The sequence below is a fragment of the Salmo trutta genome, chromosome 21 (assembly GCF_901001165.1).
Source record: "Salmo trutta chromosome 21, fSalTru1.1, whole genome shotgun sequence".
Classification (NCBI taxonomy): Eukaryota; Metazoa; Chordata; class Actinopteri; order Salmoniformes; family Salmonidae; genus Salmo; species Salmo trutta.
This window is the reverse complement of record NC_042977.1, coordinates 44,244,012-44,267,424: the sequence shown is the minus strand read 5'-3', so window position 1 is coordinate 44,267,424 and position 23,413 is coordinate 44,244,012. Positions and strand designations below refer to the sequence as shown.

The 23,413-nt window shown below is 46.0% G+C and overlaps 1 protein-coding gene across 1 annotated transcript in view; it reads left to right on the top strand.

Annotated features, from left to right (window-relative positions):
- LOC115157528 (unconventional myosin-IXb) overlaps positions 1-22,554 on the top strand; it is a 51,156-nt gene extending 28,602 nt beyond the window's left edge. The window contains exons 24-40 of the mRNA XM_029705869.1: positions 56-98; positions 4,166-4,272; positions 4,663-4,766; positions 4,958-5,130; positions 6,362-6,469; positions 6,807-6,977; positions 7,238-7,273; positions 7,739-7,850; positions 8,415-8,488; positions 11,927-12,119; positions 12,324-12,452; positions 12,734-12,839; positions 18,226-18,357; positions 18,619-18,742; positions 19,840-19,961; positions 20,270-20,373; positions 22,095-22,554. Coding sequence (XP_029561729.1) covers positions 56-98; positions 4,166-4,272; positions 4,663-4,766; positions 4,958-5,130; positions 6,362-6,469; positions 6,807-6,977; positions 7,238-7,273; positions 7,739-7,850; positions 8,415-8,488; positions 11,927-12,119; positions 12,324-12,452; positions 12,734-12,839; positions 18,226-18,357; positions 18,619-18,742; positions 19,840-19,961; positions 20,270-20,373; positions 22,095-22,285 — 2,029 coding nt within the window. The 3' untranslated portion in view covers positions 22,286-22,554. The remainder of the gene's footprint in view (positions 1-55; positions 99-4,165; positions 4,273-4,662; positions 4,767-4,957; positions 5,131-6,361; positions 6,470-6,806; positions 6,978-7,237; positions 7,274-7,738; positions 7,851-8,414; positions 8,489-11,926; positions 12,120-12,323; positions 12,453-12,733; positions 12,840-18,225; positions 18,358-18,618; positions 18,743-19,839; positions 19,962-20,269; positions 20,374-22,094) is intronic.
- The last annotated feature ends 859 nt before the right edge of the window (positions 22,555-23,413 follow it).

The window sequence follows — 23,413 nt, the reverse complement described above, 5'->3', positions numbered from 1 at the left end:
TATCTTATAGATATTTCTTGAATTTTAACAGATTTCACATTTCTCTCAAACTCAGGAACTCTGGGTCGGTGTCAGACAGCTCTCTCTTCGCTACTGAGGTACTGTTTTGTCATTCTGAGGTACTGTTTTGTCATTCTGAGGTACTGTTTTGTCATTCTGAGGTACTGTTTTGTCATTCTGAGGTACTGTTTTGTCATTCTGAGGTACTGTTTTGTCATTCTGAGGTACTGTTTTGTCATTCTGAGGTACTGTTTTGTCATTCTGAGGTACTGTTTTGTCATTCTGAGGTACTGTTTTCTCATTCTGAGGTACTGTTTTCTCATACTGTCATAACTCTACTCCCGTTACACTATTACGTCACATCTCTGCATATCATATATCACAAAAATGTAGGACAAAACACACATCACGACAAGACACCACAACACTGCGTAAAGAGGGACACCACAACACTGCGTAAAGAGGGACACCACAACACTGCGTAAAGAGAGACACCACAACACTGCGTAAAGAGGGACACCACAACACTGCGTAAAGAGGGACACCACAACACTGCGTAAAGAGGGACACTGCAACACTGCGTAAAGAGGGACACCACAACACTGCGTAAAGAGAGACAACACTGCGTAAAGAGGGACACCACAACACTGCGTAAAGAGGGACACCACAACACTGCGTAAAGAGAGACACCACAACACTGCGTAAAGAGGGACACCACAACACTGCGTAAAGAGGGACACCACAACACTGCGTAAAGAGGGACACCACAACACTGCGTAAAGAGGGTCACCACAACACTGCGTAAAGAGGGTCACCACAACACTGCGTAAAGAGGGTCACCACAACACTGCGTAAAGAGGGACACCACAACACTGCGTAAAGAGGGACACCACAACACTGCGTAAAGAGGGACACCACAACACTGCGTAAAGAGGGACACCACAACACTGCGTAAAGAGGGACACCACAACACTGCGTAAAGAGGGACACCACAACACTGCGTAAAGAGGGACACCACAACACTGCGTAAAGAGGGACACCACAACACTGCGTAAAGAGGGACACCACAACACTGCGTAAAGAGGGACACCACAACACTGCGTAAAGAGAGACATCACAACACTGCGTAAAGAGAGACACCACAACACTGCGTAAAGAGAGACACCACAACACTGCGTAAAGAGAGACACCACAACATGGCATAGCACATCTCTACATCTCACATCTCTAGATATCACATCTCTACAACTGAGGTGCTGCTACATTACATGTCACACCTACACAGGGAGCTAAGATAATACGTAAAGGGCTACTGTATGTGAAGTGTTATGTTTAAACATGCTACTGATGTTGACACACCCATGGATGGATAGATCCCACTCTTCAGTTGGTCAGTAGGATGGATAGATCCCACTCTTCAGCTGGTCAGTAGGATGGATAGATCCCACTCTTCAGCTGGTCAGTAGGATGGATAGATCCCACTCTTCAGCTGGTCAGTAGGATGGATAGATCCCACTCTTCAGCCGGTCAGTAGGATGGATAGATCCCACTCTTCAGTTGGTCAGTAGGATGGATAGATCCCACTCTTCAGTTGGTCAGTAGGGTGGATAGATCCCACTCTTCAGTTGGTCAGTAGGATGGATAGATCCCACTCTTCAGTTGGTCAGTAGGGTGGATAGATCCCACTCTTCAGTTGGTCAGTAGGGTGGATAGATCCCACTCTTCAGTTGGTCAGTAGGATGGATAGATCCCACTCTTCAGTTGGTCAGTAGGGTGGATAGATCCCACTCTTCAGTTGGTCAGTAGGGTGGATAGATCCCACTCTTCAGTTGGTCAGTAGGATGGATAGATCCCACTCTTCAGCCGGTCAGTAGGGTGGATAGATCCCACTCTTCAGCCGGTCAGTAGGATGGATAGATCCCACTCTTCAGTTGGTCAGTAGGGTGGATAGATCCCACTCTTCAGTTGGTCAGTAGGGTGGATAGATCCCACTCTTCAGTTGGTCAGTAGGATGGATAGATCCCACTCTTCAGCCGGTCAGTAGGGTGGATAGATCCCACTCTTCAGCCGGTCAGTAGGGTGGATAGATCCCACTCTTCAGCCGGTCAGTAGGGTGGATAGATCCCACTCTTCAGCCGGTCAGTAGGGTGGATAGATCCCACTCTTCAGCCGGTCAGTAGGATGGATAGATCCCACTCTTCAGCCGGTCAGTAGGGTGGATAGATCCCACTCTTCAGCCGGTCAGTAGGATGGATAGATCCCACTCTTCAGCCGGTCAGTAGGGTGGATAGATCCCTACTGACCGGCTGAAGAGATCCCTAAAATATTTTTCCTGTTTTGTTCCTACTGTTCACAGCCCTGTGACAGTGAAGGATCTCTGTCCCTCACCTTACTTCATCCGTGCTTCTTGACCTCTCCTGACCATCATAGGTCAAGGTGCACTACCGCAAGCAACCCAAGCACAGGGGTCAGGGGTTAGCCTGCGCCCGCAACGTGTTGATGCTTAACCTTGGGGGTTTCCAGGAGAATGAGTTTTTGGAGTTACCCCCTCCCCCTCAATGGGATGGGCCAGTCCAGCCAATCAGCAGTCGACGTCCATCCTCATAAACCCCGGGTCCAGGGACCAACCGGCCTGAGTCTATGGAATACTACTACAGGCCCTGGTACACTGTCACTGACTGACTCTGTTCATATTTACATTTTAGTCATTTAGCAGACGCTCTTATCCAGAGCGACTTACAGTAGTGAATGCATACATTTCATACATTTTTTTTTTTTTCCGTACTGGTCCCCCGTGGGAATCGAACCCACAACCCTGGCGTTGCAAACACCATGCTCTACCAACTGAGCCACACGCGACTGTTCCTGTGCAGGCATTGTGTATGTCTCTACAGACATATCCTGTCACTACTGCAGCTGAACGGGTCTGCAGTGTTCTGCACTCTGCAAGGACCTACTTCTACAACTGCAGGCTGCTCTTCTGCAGACTAGAGAAACAGAACAGTGGCCAGTCATAACCATCTCCTGCCAGGTTGCCATCTAAACACGCACAGTGGCTGTTTCTGTTTCTGGCTTCTTTTTTTTGTCACAATGTTGAGACAATGTCAGTCAATCTGTGTATACTTTACATTCCAGCACTAGTAGCCCAAAGATAGTTGGGGCTAGCTCTGTAGTTGTTGAGTCTATGTCCTCTTATTGGCCTCACATCTGTGAAGGTGAAAGTGTTTCAAGCTGATCTTAGGAATTAATGAAATATGTTGTCTTGGAAATAATACTATGGGTTCCTACCAATCCCAGAATAATCACTCATATCCTACCTGGATGAATAAAGGGCATAAACAACGAAAGCAGTAGATACTTTGGTTATTGTTAATTACAGCAAAAAGGTCACAGGTCATGTGGCGGTTAGACTGTGGATTGGTGGTGCATGCATTGTCTGGAAGGTGTTTCCACCATATTCATTTACCCCAGTCCATTCCTGGGAGAGGGGACTATGAGAGCTCTCTGTAGGGAGGAGGAAGGGGGAGGAGAGACCGAGCTCTCTGTAGGGAGAAGGAAGGGGGAGAGACTATGAGAGCTCTCTGTAGGGAGAAGGAAGGGGGAGAGACTATGAGAGCTCTCTGTAGGGAGAAGGAAGGGGGAGGAGAGACCGAGCTCTCTGTAGGGAGAAGGAAGGGGGAGGAGAGACAGAGCTCTCTGTAGGGAGAAGGAAGGGGGAGGAGAGACTGTATCGAGCTCTCTGTAGGGAGAAGGAAGGGGGAGGAGAGACTGTATCGAGCTCTCTGTAGGGAGAAGGAAGGGGGAGGAAAGACTGTATTGTGCTAAGGATGTGGTGGCTGCTGCAGGCTAACTAACTAACTCTGGTGTTGCCGGGCCTGGGATTTATGTGCTACTACTACCCCTATAGATGCTGGGGAAAGGGGATGATCTGAAAACAAACTTCTCTGTTCTTAAAGTGATAGTGCAACATTTTTGCACTAAAACTCATTTTCAACTGATCCTTGACAAAATGTTGCACTGTCCCTTTTAATAGTTTCCTTTCTAGGCACCAACACTCCTCACGTGTTACGTGTTAATAACGGCCTACCTGATTGGCCCCCAGCATGGTTGTGTTGTCTCATGTCATACAATCTCAGATGTTCAGTAATTTAGTTTTATCTTTCAGTTTCCGAAATCTTCTGATATTGCTACGGACGGGGCTAGTTTCAGCCTCCCAGATGTGAGCATAACCCGCAGAGACTCCAGCCAATCCCAGCCGACCACTCCTGAAAGGTAAAGGCCATTCAGCCAACTAGGACACACGAGTTATTGTCCTTATATTGACTGGATATGATACTGTATGTCATTATTATTGTATGGAGTTCTACTAGAGAGTCGAATTACGTAAGGCTTATTTTTAATCAAATATACGTTTTTGTAACGTTTAGGCTGTTACATGTAAGTGGATGCAACTGGCATTCTGGCAACTTTGAGAAAGAAAGGACTTAGTTATGCCTGTTGTTCACACGCGTATCTACTGTACCCTCTCATTGGTTAGAATGGTCCCACCTGATCTCGAACATCTTGTCAATATAATAGATCATCTTTGCCTGGACCGAGTGTGGAAAACGCTGCTGCGTTTTCTTTGTCATGGTTACATATTAACCCTTTTGTGTTCCACAGGCTTGGCATCTTCAGTAAGTTTCGGAGGAAACGGCCGACTAGAAACTCACAGAGAAATGCATACGGGATGGTGACCAATGAGAATGCACCATCTGGGAAAGGAGGTACTGTAGTCCCACCCCCTACAGGAAACCGCTCACTGTGTTGTCCACCTTTAGACTGTGCTATGATGAAAACTATTTTAGTGCCTTTCACATCCTGTCTCTCCTCTACTACCATCTAGTGATCAATGGTATAATCTCAACCACATGTCCTCTCTGTATCTGTCTAAACACACACGTATCTTTACCTATAGCCACCTCTACCTCCTCCCTGTACACTGGGCGGCGTGGGAACAACAGTGAAGGGCATGGTAACATCAGGATCAGCCGAGCCACGCGGGTCTCCGAGCAGTGGAATGCTTCTCTGGAACGGGAGATCACCGACACCGACGAGCTCCGACACCTGGATGAGTTCCTGGGGAACCAGGTGGGACACCTGTCTGGCACTCACCTGTCTGGCACTCACCTGTCTGGCACTCACCTGTCTGGCACTCACCTGTCTGGCACTCACCTGTCTGGCACTCACCTGTCTGGCACTCACCTGTCTGGCACTCACCTGTCTGGCACTCACCTGTCTGGCACTCACCTGTCTGGCACTCACCTGTCTGGCACTCACCTGTCTGGCACTCACCTGTAATCGCCTCAGGAGTGTTTCCAGTTTATTAGGATCTCTAGCCTGGTGTTAGATCTATTTGTGTTCTACTTGCTAAGTCATTTTCAAGCACCACAAATTGATCTGGGTCCAGGCTACCAAACTGATCTGGGTCCAGGCTACCAAACTGATCTGGGTCCAGGCTACCAAACTGATCTGGGTCCAGGCTACCAAACTGATCTGGGTCCAGGCTACCAAACTGATCTGGGTCCAGGCTACCAAAGCCTTAGTCTTCAGAGGGTCTTTCATGAGCAGGTTTTGACTGACTAACTTGCTGAGTCACGCATTCTCTCTGTCTCTCTCTCTGTCTGTCTGTCTCTGTCTGTCTGTCTCTGTCTGTCTGTCTCTGTCTGTCTCTCGCTCTGTCTGTCTGTCTCTCGCTCTGTCTGTCTGTCTCTCGCTCTGTCTGTCTGTCTCTCGCTCTGTCTGTCTGTCTCTCGCTCTGTCTGTCTGTCTCTCGCTCTGTCTGTCTGTCTCTCGCTCTGTCTGTCTGTCTCTCGCTCTGTCTGTCTGTCTCTCGCTCTGTCTGTCTGTCTCTCGCTCTGTCTGTCTGTCTCTCGCTCTGTCTCTCGCTCTGTCTCTCGCTCTGTCTCTCGCTCTGTCTGTCTCTCGCTCTGTCTGTCTCTCGCTCTGTCTGTCTCTCGCTCTGTCTGTCTCTCGCTCTGTCTGTCTCTCGCTCTGTCTGTCTCTCGCTCTGTCTGTCTCTCGCTCTGTCTGTCTCTCGCTCTGTCTGTCTCTCGCTCTGTCTGTCTCTCGCTCTGTCTCTCGCTCTGTCTCTGTCTCTCTCACTCATTCTGTCTGTCTGACTCACTCACTCTGTCTCTGTCGCTCGCTCACTCATTCGCTCGGTCTGTCTCTCTGCTACTGGTGCAGTGCATCTTTAGAAAGGCTACCGGCTGTTACCAGTTACACGTCTTATTGCAGAGGATTTTAAAGTTGAATCCAGGCTATTTTGAATAGTAGACTACTACTACTATGAAATAATGTACCTTCCTATACCTCCCAGGTAAACGAGCTGAGGACCAGGGTAAAGGACCTGTCAGCCACAGAGACGATCTTCCTTACAGCCACCATGCAGTTCAGAGAGACCATAAAGGGCATGTACTCCGTCTTGGTGAGTTTACTTCCTGACCTTGGCACTAGAAGAGATGGTTGTATGGAGCTTTTAGGTTTGTTTATAATTAAGTATGCATGGTGTACTATTCAAGTTTAGAAGACTGTCTTGAAAGAGAGATGAAGCCAAATCAACAGTGTATATATAGAGCTTGACTAGGGCCAGGAGTACACACACATGGTAAGTGCTTTATAAAGCACTTTGGAGCACCAGTTATTTTTATTCTCAGCGTTTATTTTTTAGCACAGCACTGGTGTGAACATTTGGGATGTGCTGTATATCTTAACACCCCCACACCCTTCATTAACCCTGTCCTCTACCCTCCCCTGGTCAACAGAAGCCCCACATCAGCTATAAGGGCCTGATGACGGGCTACTGCAACTGTGTGTCCAGTCATGCTGGCCCCAAGCAGCTGACTGAGGTCAGCCTGGTGGTCAACCTGTTCCAGTCCATGCTGGACGGCTTCATACGGGGAGAGATCAAACGAGCGGGGCTTGGGCCGGTCAAGGTAGTTCTGAGTCAGGCACTCGCACACATCCACTCACACGCGGATACTGTATACACACATGCAGGTACACAGACATGTTACAGACACAGATCTTTGGGTCTGACCTACAGTATCTTTGACTTTATCTTTGACTCTTTTTTTGAATTTTCCAGAGCAGCAGTACACATAGTTTTGACAAATGTAAAACATCAGTTGAAGGTGTAATTTTAAGAGGTTCAGAGATGTATTCCACGTCTGATCTACTTTTCTATTTGTTGCAGACCGTGAACAAGCCAAAGACGAAAAAGAAAAAATGTGTAAGTTATGACATCACTAAGTTGAGTTGTCTGGTTATGACATCACTAAGTTGAGTTGTCTGGTTATGACATCACTAAGTTGAGTTGTCTCGTTATGACATCACTAAGTTGAGTTGTCTCGCTGTGACATCACTAAGTTGAGTTGTCTCGCTGTGACATCACTAAGTTGAGTTGTCTCGCTGCGACCAACACTATGTTAAATCTCAGAATATCACTGTCACAACCCAGGTCAATGCAACCCAGGTCAATGCAACCCAGGTCAATGCAACCCAGGTCAATGCAACCCAGGTCAATGCAACCCAGGTCAATGCAACCCAGGTCAATGCAACCCAGGTCAATGCAACCCAGGTCAATGCAACCCAGGTCAATGCAACCCAGGTCAATGCAACCCAGGTCAATGCAACCCAGGTCAATGCAACCCAGGTCAATGGTCCGGCTTGAATGATGTGTATTGTGTGTTTCCAGCTCGACAGCCCTTTAGGTCACATGTTCAGTACGTACCAGGTCAACATCAGGCAGTCCTGTGACCTGTGTGGTTTCTACATCTGGGGTATGGAGAAGGCCTACATGTGCAGCGGTGCGTAGCTATCTGTTGTTCACCATTAAACATACAAGAGAACATTAGAAAAGAGAATTAGAATATAGAAGAGAACATTAGAACATATAATTAGAATATAGAAGAGAACATTAGAAAAGAGAATTAGAATATAGAAGAGAACATTAGAAAAGAGAATTAGATTTCAGAAGAGAACATTAGAACATACAATTAGAATATAGAAGAGAACATTAGAACACATAATTAGATTTCAGAAGAGAACATTTAAAAGAGAATTAGAATATAGAAGACAACATTAGAACAGAGAATTAGAATATAGAAGACAACATTAGAACAGAGAATTAGAATATAGAAGAACATTAGAACTGAGAATTAGAATATAGAAGACAACATTAGAACAGAGAATTAGAATATAGAAAAACATTAGAACAAAGAATTAGAATATAGAAGACAACATTAGAACTGAGAATTAGAATATAGAAGAGAACATTTGAACAGAGAATTAGAATATAGAAGAGAACATTTGAACAGAATTTTAACGAGATCTTATCATTGTGTTATTTTCTCCTCTCTTCTTTTGTTTAGCTTGCAAATTGATATGTCACAAGAAATGCCTTTCCAAAATCATCACTGACTGCTCAACTCGATGTGCCAGGCTGGTGAGCAGTTTGTCAAGTAATGTTTGTCAAATAATGTTTGTCAAGTTCACCAAGTTAAGTCTGACAAATCAAATGTTATTAGTCACATGCGCCGAATACAACAGGTGTAGACCTTACAGTGAAATGCTTACTTACGAGTCCCTAACCAACAATGCAGTTAAAAAAAGGATAAAAATAAGAAATACAAGTAACAAGTAATTAAAGAGCAGCAGTAAAATAACAATAGCGAGACTATATACATGTATGTAGAGTTATTAAAGTGACTATGCATAGATGATGACAACAGAGACGGGGGGGCAATGCAAATAGTCTAGGTAGCCATTTGATTAGGTGTTCAGGAGTCTTATGACTTGGGGGTAGAAGCTGTTTAGAAACCTCTTGGACCTAGACTTGACGCTCCGGTACCGCTTGCCGTGTGGCAGCAGAGAAAACAGTCTATGACTAAGGTGGCTGGAGTCTTTGACAGTTGTTAGGGCCTTCCTCTGACACCGCCTGGTATAGAGGTCCTGGATGGCAGGAAGCTTGGCCCCAGGGATGTACTGGGCCGTTCGCACTACCCTCTGTAGTGCCTTGTGGTCGGAGGCCGAGCAGTTGCCGTACCAGGCAGTGATGCAACCAGGCAGGATGCTCTCAATGGTGCAGCTGTAGAACCTTTTGAGGATCTCAGGACCCATGCCAAGTCTTCTCAGTCTCCTGAGGGGGAATAGGTTTTGTCGTGCCATCTTCACGACTGTCTTGGTGTGCTTGGACCATGTTAGTTTGTTGTTGATGTGGACACCAAGGAACTTGAAGCTCTCAACCTGCTCCACTGCAGCCCAGTCGATGAGAATGGGGGTGTACTTGGTCCTCTTTTTCCTGTAGTCCACAATCATCTCCTTAGTCTTGATCACATTGAGGGAGAGGTTGTTATCCTGGCACCACATGGCCAGGACTCTGACCTCCTCCCTATAGGCTGTCTCATCGTTGTCGGTGATCAGGCCTACCACTTTTGTGTCATCGGCAAATATAATGATGATGTTGGGGTCGTGCCTGGCTGTGCAGTCATGAGTTAACAGGGGGTACAGGAGGGAACTGAGCACGCACCCCTAAGGGGTCTCCGTGTTGAGGATCAGCGTAGCGGATGTGTTGTTACCTACCCTTACCACCTGGGGGCGGCACGTAAGGAAGTCCAGGATCCAGTTGCAGAGGGAGGTGTTTAGTCCCAGGGTCCTTAGTTTATTGATGAGCTTTGAGAGCACTATGGTGTTGAATGCTGAGCTGTAGTCAATGAATAGCATTCTCATAAAGGTGTGAAAGGGCAGTGTGGAGTGCAATAGAGATTGCGTCATCTGTGGATCTGTTGGGGCGGTATGCAAATTGGAGTGGGTCTAGGGTTTCTGGAATAATGGTGTTGATGTGAGCCATGACCAGCCTTTCAAAGCACTTCATGGCTACAGATGTGAGTGCTACGGGTCAATAGTCATTTAGGCCAGTTACCTTAGTGTTCTTGGGCACAGGTATTATGGTGGTCTGCTTAAACATGTTGATATTACAGACTCAGAGGGGGAGAGGTTCAAAATGTCAGTGAAGACATTTGCCAGTTGGTCAGAGCATGCTCGCAGTACACGTCCTGGTAATCCGTCTGGCCCCTCCGGCCTTGTGAATGTTGACCTGTTTAAAGGTCTTACTCACTTTGGCTGCGGAGAGTGTGATCACACAGTCTTCCTGGAACAGCTGGTGCTCTCATGCATGTTTCAGTGTTATTTGCCCCGAAGCGAGCATAGAGAAGTAGTTTAGTTCATCTGGTAGGCTTGTGTCACTGGGCAGCTCTCGGCTGTGCTTCCCATTGTAGTCTGTAATGGTTTGCAAGCCCTGCCACATCCGACAAGCATCAGAGCCAGTGTAGTACGATTCGATCTCTGTCCTGTATTGATGCTTTGCCTGTTTGATGGTTCGCCGAAGGGCATAGCAGGATTTCTTATAAGCTTCCCGGGTTAGAGTCCCGCTCCTTGTAAGCGGCAGCTCTAGCCTTTACCTCAGTGTGGATGTTGCCTGTAATCCATGGCTTCTGGTTGGGATATGTACGTACGGTCACTGTGGGGACGACGTCATAAATGCACTTATTGATGAAGCCAATGACTGGTATGGTGTGCTCCTCAATGCCATCAGAGAAATCCCGGAACCTACTCCAGTCTGTGCTTGCAAAACAGTCCTGTAGCTTAGCATCTGCTTCATCTGACCACTTTTTTATTGATCTCGTCACGGGTGCTTCCTGCTTGTGGTTGTAAGCAGGAATCAGGAGGATAGAATTATGGTCAGATTTGCCAAATGGAGGGCGAGGGAGAGCTTTGTATGCATCTGTGTGTGGAGTAAAGGTGGTCCAGAGTTTTTTACCTTCCGATGGCACATTTAACATGCTGATAGAAATTTGGTAAAACAGATTTAAGTTTCCCTGCTACTAGGATCGCCGCCTCTGGGTGAGCGTTTTCTTGTTTGCTTTTGACGGAATACAGCTCATTCAATGCTGTCTTAGTACCAGCCTTTGACTGTGGTGGTATGTAAACAGCTATGAAAAATACAAATAACTCTCTAGGTAGATAGTGTGGTCTACAGCTTATCATATCAAGTGATCAATTTTTCATTTGGAAGAGTCAGCTTTTTAAACCAACATGGCTCAGTTTAAATAGTTTTTACATTGTAGTAAAACAAACTCATTTGGTATGCATTTTGACAAAATTACTACCTCAGGTGAGCAATAGCTTGAGAATTCCTTAGATATCGCGCACCACAGTATTTACAAAAATACATAGTCCGCCGCCCCTTGTCTTATCAGACGCTGCTGTTCTATCCTGCCGGAGCAGCGTATAACCAGCCAGCTGTATGTTGATAGTGTCGTCGTTCAGCCACGACTCCGTGAAGCATAAGATATTACAGTTTTGAATGACCCGTTGGTAGTTTAATCTTGCGCGTAGGTCATCTATTTTATTCTCCAAAGATCGCACGTTTTCTAGCAGAATGGAAGGAAGTGTGGGTTTATTCGATCGCCTACGAATTCTCAGAAGGCTGCCCGCCCTCTGGCCCCTTTTTTCTCCGCCTCCTCTTCACGCAAATCATGGGGATCTGGGCCTGTTCCCGAGAAAGCAGTATATCGTTCGCGTCGGGCTCGTCAGACTCGTTAAAGGAAAAAAAGGATTCTGCCAGTTCGTGGTGAGTAATCACAGTCCTGATGTCCAGAAGTTATTTTCGGTCATGAGAGACTGTAGCGGCAACATTATGTACAAAATAAGTTAAAAAACAAATTTTTTAAAGTTGCAAATAAACTAACAAAAAACACAATCGGTTGGGGACATGTAAATGTCTGCATTCTTCTCCGGCTCCATTTTTAACTCCATTTTAACAAGTAAAGTTAACTTAGTGAAGTAAAGTTTGCCAAGACTATTGATTAATCCTGTGTGTTAGGACGGTGGGGGGCCTGGCTGTCTGCACTTTGGGGTGCAGGTGTGTGTACTGACCAGTAAGACCTACCCGATCCCCATGGTACTTCTGATGCTGCTGGAGCATGTTGAGATGAATGGCCTGTACACAGAGGGCCTCTACCGTAAATCTGGTTCTGCCTCGCACGCCAGGGAATTACACCAACTACTGGAGACAAGTAAGTCCATTTTTCCAGAAAACATTGTTTTCCTATTGAATGTATTATGTGGGAACCATCTGCCGAGACACTGGTGTCAGAACAGAGGACCTACCAGCTGCCATGAACAACATAGAGCTATGGCATGACATCATCCGGCGCATTGCAAGTACCGGTAATAACTACCGTAAAATGAAGTGCAATCTCTTTTTTTTGTTTTGTCAGACCCTGAGACGGCAACTCTGGAGAATTACTCCATCCACACGGTGACTGGCCTGGTGAAACGCTGGTTCAGAGAGCTGCCTGACCCTCTCCTGACTTACCGCCTCTACAAGGACTTCCTGCACGCCGTCGGTGAGTCTGCCTCATGGGCCCTGTTCAGAATGTCACAGCGTAGCAAAAAGGTTTAAAAACCTATGTTTTGCATGTACAGAGTTGACAGTGAAATCCATTTCAAATACTTGTGTACTTCATTTAGCTTGCCCATTAGGCTACAATTGACCCAATGATATAGTCCCAAAAGTGCAAACTCTGCAGACCCCCGCCCACCCTGCACACCAGGCAGTCAAGATAAATCAAGCGAACCTCAAGTACTTGAAATAACTGTATTTGACATTGTGACATTTCATGTGCAGAGTTGCCAGAGCAATCTGAGCAGCTTCGTGCGGTCTACCAGAAACTGGACGAGCTTCCCTCCGCTAACTTCAAAACACTGGAGAGATTGGTCTTTCACTTGGTCAGGTAGGTTATACCCACTTTTCACCTGGTCAGGTTGGTTATACCCCCCTTTCACCTGGTCAGGTTGGTTATACCCCCCTTTCACCTGGTCACGTAGGTTTGGGGTGGTAGGTAGTCTTGTGGTTATAGCGTTGGGTCAGTAACCGAAAGGTTGCTGGATCAAATCCCAGAGATGACAAGGTAAAAATCTGTCGTTCTGCCCCGGAACAAGGCAGTTAACCAACTTTTCCCCAGTAGGCCGTCATTGTAAATAAGAATTTGTCCTTAATTGACTTGCCTAGTTAAATAAAGGTTAAATAAAACATTTAAAAAAAAAACGTTCATCTGGTCAGATAGGTTATTATATACCCCCCTTTCACCTGGTCAGGTAGGTTATTATATACCCCCCTTTCACCTGGTCAGGTAGGTTATTATATACCCCCCTTTCACCTGGTCAGGTAGGTTATTATATACCCCCCTTTCACCTGGTCAGGTAGGTTATTATATACCCCCCTTTCACCTGGTCAGGTAGGTTATTATATACCCCCCTTTCACCTGGTCAGGTAGGTTATTATATACCCCCCTTTCACCTGTCAGGTAGGTTATTATATACCCCCCTTTCACCTGGTCAGGTAGGTTATTATATACCCCCCTTTCACCTGGTCAGGTAGGTTATTATATACCCCCCTTTCACCTGGTCAGGTAGGTTATTATATACCCCCCTTTCACCTGGTCAGGTAGGTTATTATATACCCCCCTTTCACCTGGTCAGGTAGGTTATTATATACCCCCCTTTCACCTGGTCAGGTAGGTTATTATATACCCCCCTTTCACCTGGTCAGGTAGGTTATTATATACCCCCTTCACCTGGTCAGGTAGGTTATTATATACCCCCCTTTCACCTGGTCAGGTAGGTTATTATATACCCCCCTTTCACCTGGTCAGGTAGGTTATTATATACCCCCCTTTCACCTGGTCAGGTAGGTTATTATATACCCCCTTTCACCTGGTCAGGTAGGTTATTATATACCCCCCTTTCACCTGGTCAGGTAGGTTATTATATACCCCCCTTTCACCTGGTCAGGTAGGTTATTATATACCCCCCTTTCACCTGGTCAGGTAGGTTATTATATACCCCCCCTTTCACCTGGTCAGGTAGGTTATTATATACCCCCCTTTCACCTGGTCAGGTAGGTTATTATATACCCCCCTTTCACCTGGTCAGGTAGGTTATTATATACCCCCCTTTCACCTGGTCAGGTAGGTTATTATATACCCCCCTTTCACCTGGTCAGGTAGGTTATTATATACCCCCCTTTCACCTGGTCAGGTAGGTTATTATATACCCCCCTTTCACCTGGTCAGGTAGGTTATTATATACCCCCCTTTCACCTGGTCAGGTAGGTTATTATATACCCCCCTTTCACCTGGTCAGGTAGGTTATTATATACCCCCCTTTCACCTGGTCAGGTAGGTTATTATATACCCCCCTTTCACCTGGTCAGGTAGGTTATTATATACCCCCCTTTCACCTGGTCAGGTAGGTTATTATATACCCCCCTTTCACCTGGTCAGGTAGGTTATTATATACCCCCCTTTCACCTGGTCAGGTAGGTTATTATATACCCCCCTTTCACCTGGTCAGGTAGGTTATTATATACCCCCCTTTCACCTGGTCAGGTAGGTTATTATATACCCCCCTTTCACCTGGTCAGGTAGGTTATTATATACCCCCCTTTCACCTGGTCAGGTAGGTTATTATATACCCCCCTTTCACCTGGTCAGGTAGGTTATTATATACCCCCCTTTCACCTGGTCAGGTAGGTTATTATATACCCCCCTTTCACCTGGTCAGGTAGGTTATTATATACCCCCCTTTCACCTGGTCAGGTAGGTTATTATATACCCCCCTTTCACCTGGTCAGGTAGGTTATTATATACCCCCCTTTCACCTGGTCAGGTAGGTTATTATATACCCCCCTTTCACCTGGTCAGGTAGGTTATTATATACCCCCCTTTCACCTGGTCAGGTAGGTTATTATATACCCCCCTTTCACCTGGTCAGGTAGGTTATTATATACCCCCCTTTCACCTGGTCAGGTAGGTTATTATATACCCCCCTTTCACCTGGTCAGGTAGGTTATTATATACCCCCCTTTCACCTGGTCAGGTAGGTTATTATATACCCCCCTTTCACCTGGTCAGGTAGGTTATTATATACCCCCCTTTCACCTGGTCAGGTAGGTTATTATATACCCCCCTTTCACCTGGTCAGGTAGGTTATTATATACCCCCCTTTCACCTGGTCAGGTAGGTTATTATATACCCCCCTTTCACCTGGTCAGGTAGGTTATTATATACCCCCCTTTCACCTGGTCAGGTAGGTTATTATATACCCCCCTTTCACCTGGTCAGGTAGGTTATTATATACCCCCCTTTCACCTGGTCAGGTAGGTTATTATATACCCCCCTTTCACCTGGTCAGGTAGGTTATTATATACCCCCCTTTCACCTGGTCAGGTAGGTTATTATATACCCCCCTTTCACCTGGTCAGGTAGGTTATTATATACCCCCCTTTCACCTGGTCAGGTAGGTTATATACCCCCCTTTCACCTGGTCAGGTAGGTTATTATATACCCCCCTTTCACCTGGTCAGGTAGGTTATTATATACCCCCCTTTCACCTGGTCAGGTAGGTTATTATATACCCCCCTTTCACCTGGTCAGGTAGGTTATTATATACCCCCCTTTCACCTGGTCAGGTAGGTTATTATATACCCCCCTTTCACCTGGTCAGGTAGGTTATTATATACCCCCCTTTCACCTGGTCAGGTAGGTTATTATATACCCCCCTTTCACCTGGTCAGGTAGGTTATTATATACCCCCCTTTCACCTGGTCAGGTAGGTTATTATATACCCCCCTTTCACCTGGTCAGGTAGGTTATTATATACCCCCCTTTCACCTGGTCAGGTAGGTTATTATATACCCCCCTTTCACCTGGTCAGGTAGGTTGTTATATACCCCCCCTTTCACCTGGTCAGGTAGGTTGTTATATACCCCCCTTTCACCTGGTCAGGTAGGTGGTTATATACCCCCCTTTCACCTGGTCAGGTAGGTGGTTATATACCCCCCTTTCACCTGGTCAGGTAGGTGGTTATATACCCCCCTTTCACCTGGTCAGGTAGGTGGTTATATACCCCCCTTTCACCTGGTCAGGTAGGTGGTTATATACCCCCCTTTCACCTGGTCAGGTAGGTGGTTATATACCTCCCTTTCACCTGGTCAGGTAGGTGGTTATATACCCCCCTTTCACCTGGTCAGGTAGGTGGTTATATACCCCCCTTTCACCTGGTCAGGTAGGTGGTTATATACCCCCCTTTCACCTGGTCAGGTAGGTGGTTATATACCTCCCTTTCACCTGGTCAGGTAGGTTATTATATACCCCCTTTCACCTGGTCAGGTAGGTGGTTATATACCCCCCTTTCACCTGGTCAGGTAGGTGGTTATATACCTCCCTTTCACCTGGTCAGGTAGGTTGTTATATACCCCCTTTCACCTGGTCAGGTAGGTTATTATATACCCCCCTTTCACCTGGTCAGGTAGGTTATTATATACCCCCCTTTCACCTGGTCAGGTAGGTTATTATATACCCCCCTTTCACCTGGTCAGGTAGGTTATTATATACCCCCCTTTCACCTGGTCAGGTAGGTTATTATATACCCCCCTTTCACCTGGTCAGGTAGGTTATTATATACCCCCCTTTCACCTGGTCAGGTAGGTTATTATATACCCCCCTTTCACCTGGTCAGGTAGGTTATTATATACCCCCCTTTCACCTGGTCAGATAGGTGGTTATATACCCCCCTTTCACCTGGTCAGGTAGGTGGTTATATACCCCCCTTTCACCTGGTCAGGTAGGTGGTTATATACCCCCCTTTCACCTGGTCAGGTAGGTGGTTATATACCCCCCTTTCACCTGGTCAGGTAGGTGGTTATATACCCCCCTTTCACCTGGTCAGGTAGGTGGTTATATACCCCCCTTTCACCTGGTCAGGTAGGTTGTTATATACCCCCCTTTCACCTGGTCAGGTAGGTTATTATATACCTCCCTTTCACCTGGTCAGGTAGGTTATTATATACCCCCCTTTCACCTGGTCAGGTAGGTGGTTATATACCCCCCTTTCACCTGGTCAGATAGGTGGTTATATACCTCCCTTTCACCTGGTCAGATAGGTGGTTATATACCCCCCTTTCACCTGGTCAGATAGGTGGTTATATACCCCCCTTTCACCTGGTCAGGTAGGTGGTTATATACCCCCCTTTCACCTGGTCAGGTAGGTGGTTATATACCCCCCTTTCACCTGGTCAGATAGGTTATATACCCCCCTTTCACCTGGTCAGATAGGTGGTTATATACCCCCCTTTCACCTGGTCAGATAGGTGGTTATATACCCCCCTTTCACCTGGTCAGGTAGGTGGTTATATACCCCCCTTTCACCTGGTCAGGTAGGTGGTTATATACCCCCCTTTCACCTTGTCAGGTAGGTTATTATATACCCCCCTTTCACCTGGTCAGGTAGGTTATTATATACCCCCCTTTCACCTGGTCAGGTAGGTGGTTATATACCCCCCTTTCACCTGGTCAGGTAGGTGGTTATATACCCCCCTTTCACCTGGTCAGGTAGGTGGTTATATACCCCCCTTTCACCTGGTCAGGTAGGTGGTTATATACCCCCCTTTCACCTGGTCAGATAGGTGGTTATATACCCCCCTTTCACCTGGTCAGATAGGTGGTTAAATACCCCCCTTTCACCTGGTCAGATAGGTGGTTATATACCTCCCTTTCACCTGGTCAGATAGGTGGTTATATACCCCCCTTTCACCTGGTCAGGTAGGTGGTTATATACCCCCCTTTCACCTGGTCAGGTAGGTTATTATATACCCCCTTTCACCTGGTCAGGTAGGTTATTATATACCCCCTTTCACCTGGTCAGATAGGTGGTTATATACCTCCCTTTCACCTGGTCAGATAGGTGGTTATATACCCCCTTTCACCTGGTCAGGTAGGTGGTTATATACCCCCCTTTCACCTGGTCAGGTAGGTTATTATATACCCCCTATTCACCTGGTCAGGTAGGTTATTATATACCCCATTTTCTGTTTTACACTCTTTTACACATATGTGTATTCATGTTGACTGATGTTTGTAAATCACCATCTATCATACAAAGGCTTTCCCGCTAGGCTTGAACTTAGGTCCCTGAGTTTTCCCTAACCACGTGACCTGACTAGGGAAAACTCTGGGCCCCGGTTATGCCACAGGTCATTTATAACCTCGTTGTGTATTAGAACGATAATAGACGAGCTGTGTCAGATCTTGATAGAGTTTTTTTTGTTACTTCCTCCAGAGTGGCAAAGGAGGAAAAACACAACAGGATGTCCGCCAACTCCCTGGCCATAGTGTTTGCCCCCTGCATCCTGCGATCCCAAGACACCACTGACCCCTTCCTAGTCATGAAGGACGTCTCCAAGACAACCACGTGAGTCTATATAGGAAAAGTTGACATACGCACATCCAATGTCTTTGAGCAGGTATTAGATATCACAAAAAAAAATATGTTCAGCAAACGTTAAAAAGAGACTTGCACAATGGAATACAGTATATGCTACTTCCCAGTTTAGGGTTACATGTGTGTACATACAGTATATCTCAAGGTAGGATGGAGTCAGTCTTTAGTAAGCATTCTGTGATTATTTTGTTGTAAGAAGCCCTAACCCCTGACGTTTCCTCTCTCCCCCAGGTGTATGGAGATCCTGATTTCAGAACAGTTCAGACGGTACACTGAGAAGATGAAGGATATCACCGAGCTGGAATACGCTGAGGCCCTGGCTGTCAACCAGCTCAAACTCAAGAGACAGAACACTGTAAGGACAGTGTGCTTACACCGTACTCCATACTGTTGTCACAAAGTTGGAAGCACAGAATCGTCTAGAATGTCATTGTATGCTGTAGCGTTAAGATTTCCCTTCACTGGAACTAAGGGGACTAGCCCGAACCATTTAAAAACAGCCCCAGACCATTATTCCTCCTCCACCAAACTTTACAGTTGGCACTATGCATTGGGGCAGGTAACGTCCTCCTGGCATCCGCCAAACCCAGATTCGTCCGTCGCACTGCCAGATGGTGAAGCGTGATTCATCACTCCAGAGAATGCGCGTCTCCACCTCTCCAGAGTTCAATGGCGGCAAGCTTTACAACACTCCAGCCGATGTTTGGCATTACGCATGATGATCTTAGGCTTGTGTGCGGCTGCTCGGCCATGGAAGCTTATTTCGGGAAGCTTCCAACGAACAGTTCTTGTGCTGACGTTGCTTCCGGAGGCAGATGGAACTCGGTAGTGAGCACCCAGTGGTCCCGTTCTGTGAGCTTGTGGGACCTACCACTTTGCAGCTGAGCCGTTGTTGCTTCTAGACGTTTCCACTTCACAATAACATCACTTACAGTTGACCGGGGGCAGCTCTAGCAGGGCAGCTCTAGCAGGGCAGCTCTAGCAGGGCAGCTCTAGCAGGGCAGCTCTAGCAGGGCAGCTCTAGCAGGGCATAAATTTGACGAACTGACTTGTTGGAAAGGTGGCATGACGGTGCCACATTGAATGTCACTGAGCTCTTCAGTAAGGCCATTCTACTGCCAATGTTTTTCTAAGGACATTTTATGGCCGTGTGTTCGATTTTACACGCCTGTCAGCAACGGATGTGGCTGAAATAGACAAATCCACTAATTTGAAAGGATGTCTACATACTTTTGGCCATGTAATGTATCAGTGTATCTATTCTGATTACCCTTTAATGCTCTACTGTGAATATAAACTTGATATACTAAGAATATCTGTGAATACGGATATGGATCACTGTGGGAAGTTCCATCATTCCCACTGAGAATTTCACTTTGGGAATGCCAGGTTCCCTAAGGAGGTTTGTCTTCCTGTCTCTGGTGTATTGACTCATCTACTGTATATCTACAGATCTCAGAGAAACCTTCATCGGAGCTGGACGCCCCTCACATGGACAGCCTTGACCCGTTGGATATAGACATGGAATCAGAGAGGACCCTCATCGAAAGGATAAAATCCATCAAGCAGGAGAAGTAAGTGAAGAGATGGAGACTCCTCTCGTTCTCTGTTGTCGGGGGCAACATGTCATCTCGAACCTAAATCAACACATCTAACTGAACTAATCAGATGTGTTAACGAGAAACACTGTCTTAGTTGGTACTGTAGAAGCTGTTTAGTTCTGTATGTTTCATGGTGTTAATGTGTTTGTGTAACGTGCTGGACTCTGTGAAAGATATATGACTGTTATAGTTAGTATGTTACAGCTGGCACCAGATACCATACAGCTCAGCTCAGTGTTTGTCAAACCGTTCCTGGATGGGTGTGTGTATGTGTTTTTCAGGGAGGAGCTGGCATGCAGGTTGCCAGAGCTGGAGCAGGAGAACTCCGACAACGACAACCTGGACTCTGAGTCATCCATCAGCTCAGAGAGCCTGGACACAGAAGGTCAGTAGAAAGTTACGGTAGGCCTACACCATCCTGCTAGATGCAGGGGTGGACAACTCCAGTCTTCTGGGGCCTGATTGGTGTCACACTTCTTCTCCATCCTAGCAAACACAGCTGATTAATCACATTGCATTCTAAACTGAAGATCATGATTAGGTGATTATTGGAGTCAGGTGTGTTAGCTGGTGCTGGGGGCAAAACTGTGACACCAATCAGGCCCACGAGGACTGGAATTGTCCACCCCCGTTAGAGGATAGTGGGGAGCCTGGAGACTGAGAAGGTCAGTAGAGAGGTTGGGTAGGCCTACACCATCCTCTGCCTTCTTGCACTTCAACTCTTTTCAACTGTTCGTTTTCGGTAAGGCTTTATTTTACTACAGCCCACCGTTACAGCCTATTCTTTATTTTACAGCCCACCGTTACAGCCTATTCTTTATTTTACTACAGCCCACTGTAACAGCCTATTCTTTATTTTACAGCCCACCGTTACAGCCTATTCTTTATTTTACTACAGCCCACCGTTACAGCCTATTCTTTATTTTACAGCCCACCGTTACAGCCTATTCTTTATTTTACAGCCCACCGTTACAGCCTATTCTTTATTTTACAGCCCACTGTTACAGCCTATTCTTTATTTTACAGCCCACCGTTACAGCCTATTCTTTATTTTACTACAGCCCACTGTTACAGCCTATTCTTTATTTTACAGCCCACTGTAACAGCCTATTCTTTATTTTACTACAGCCCACTGTTACAGCCTATTCTTTATTTTACAGCCCACTGTTACAGCCTATTCTTTATTTTACTACAGCCCACTGTAACAGCCTATTCTTTATTTTACAGCCCACTGTTACAGCCTATTCTTTATTTTACAACCCACTGTTACAGCCTATTCTTTATTTTACAGCCCAGGTAGAAACTTAGAAATGACTTATGAAAACAATAATCTAATAAGTATGTTGTGATGGTACTACTATGAGATTCTTAAACCGGGCTGTAAAATAAAGCCTTGTTTTTCTTTTACTGGGACATTGGTTGACATACAGTATTTGAGTTATTTTTACCGATCTCCTGCTAGCCAACTCCTGGCTATATTACGGGAGAGATTTGAAGAAACAAGTGGTGTATTCCCTGTTAAAGTGGGTCATGCATGCAGTCTTCATACATTTAGTGCGGGTTTTGTATAACCAGGTGAATGATTTACTGACAGCCTTACCAGTAACTTTGGTATTTCTGTGTTTTTTGCGAAACCAGGTAACAGTAACTATGGTATTTCTGGGTTTTGTGTAACCAGGTAACAGTAACTATGATATTTCTTGGTTTTGTGTAACCAGGTAACAGTAACTATGGTATTTCTTTGTGTCTTCTTTGTTCATTTCTGACGGAAGAACCTTTTTTTATTATTATCAGGAGCAGGCCGACTGTATCAGCCTGTTGTACGAGCCTGGTCCCAGATCTGTATGCGCTTCGTGTAGCTCAGTTAGTAGAGCATGGTGCTTGGAAGAGCCAGTATAGTGGATTTGATTCCCGGGACCACCTAAATGTCTAATATTATATTAACTCCTCTGATTCTCATTGTCATTCCCAGCACCTACAGATCTGGGACCAGCTGCTATTACATTAATCCAGAGTGTCTCTACCAGGCCCTTAACTAGCATGCTGGTCCCAGATCAGTATGTGGTTTAGCCAACGCCTCTTAATAATCCAGACTTTCTCCACCAGGCAGAGTGAACCTGTTGTGGAGGAGCCAGAGGCAGGAGGGCCCTCCTAAGCCACCTAACCTGGCCCAGAGAACTACTACAGCCACAGGCCATGACCAGGCTAAATGGATAGAACCCCCAGCCCACAACAAGACCAGGAGCAGGACCTTCTCAGAGCTGGACATTCCTTTCATAGATGAGGAAGAGGACTAGCCTGGGTGCCAGTCTGTTTTTGCTCCAAATGGAATTGTCATGCCAAACATGGATGTACAATGACAGCAATGGAGTTGGAAAGAGCACTAACAGATCTGGGACCAGGCTAGAGGACATCTAGGACAGGGCCATATTGTCCTCCGACAGGTGGTGTCTCTAATACACAATCCATTAATGTGTGTGTGTGTGTAATAATCAAAGCTCAAATCTAATCTAATTGTGTTTGTCACATGTGCCGAAAACAACCTTACCTTAAAATGCTTAGTTTTTAAAAGGTAAGAAAAATGTGATAACTTACTCTAGGGAAAATAGTAACACAATAACGATAACGGGGCTGTATACAAGGGGTACCTATACCAAGTCAATGTGCAGGGGTACGGGTTAGTCTAGGTAACTGAGGTAATATTTACAGGACCAGTCAAAAGTTTGGACACACCTACTCATTCAAGAGTTTTTCTTTATTTGTACTATTTTCTACATTGTAGAATAATAGTGAACACATCAAAATGATGAAATAACACTAATGAAATCATGTACGTAGTAACCCAAAAAGTGTTAAACAAATCAATATATATTTTAGATTCTTCAAAGTAGCCACCCTTTGCCTTGAAGGACAACTTTGTACACTCTTGGCATTTTCTCAACCAGCATCATGAGGAATGCTTTACCAACAGTCTTGAAGGAGTTCCCACATATGCTTAGCACTTGTTGGCTGCTTTTCCTTCACTCTGTGGTCCAACTCATTCCAAACCATCTCAATTGGGTTGAGGTCAAGTGATTGTGGAGGCAAGGTCATCTGATGCAGCACTCCATCACACTCCTCAAATAGTGTGTTTTGGGTCATTGTCCTGTTGAAAACAAATGATAGTCCCACTAAGCGCAAACCAGATGTGATGGCGTATCGCTGTGGTAGCCATGCTGGTTAAGGGTGCCTTGAATTCTAAATAAATCACTGACAGTGTCACCAGCAAAGCACCCCCACACCATCACACCACCTCCTCCATGCTTCACGGTGGGAACCACTCATGCGGAGATCATCCGTTTACCTACTCTGCGTCTCACAAAGACACGGCAGTTGGAACCAAAACCAAAGTTGGAACCAAAACCAAAACTCTCAAATTTGGACTC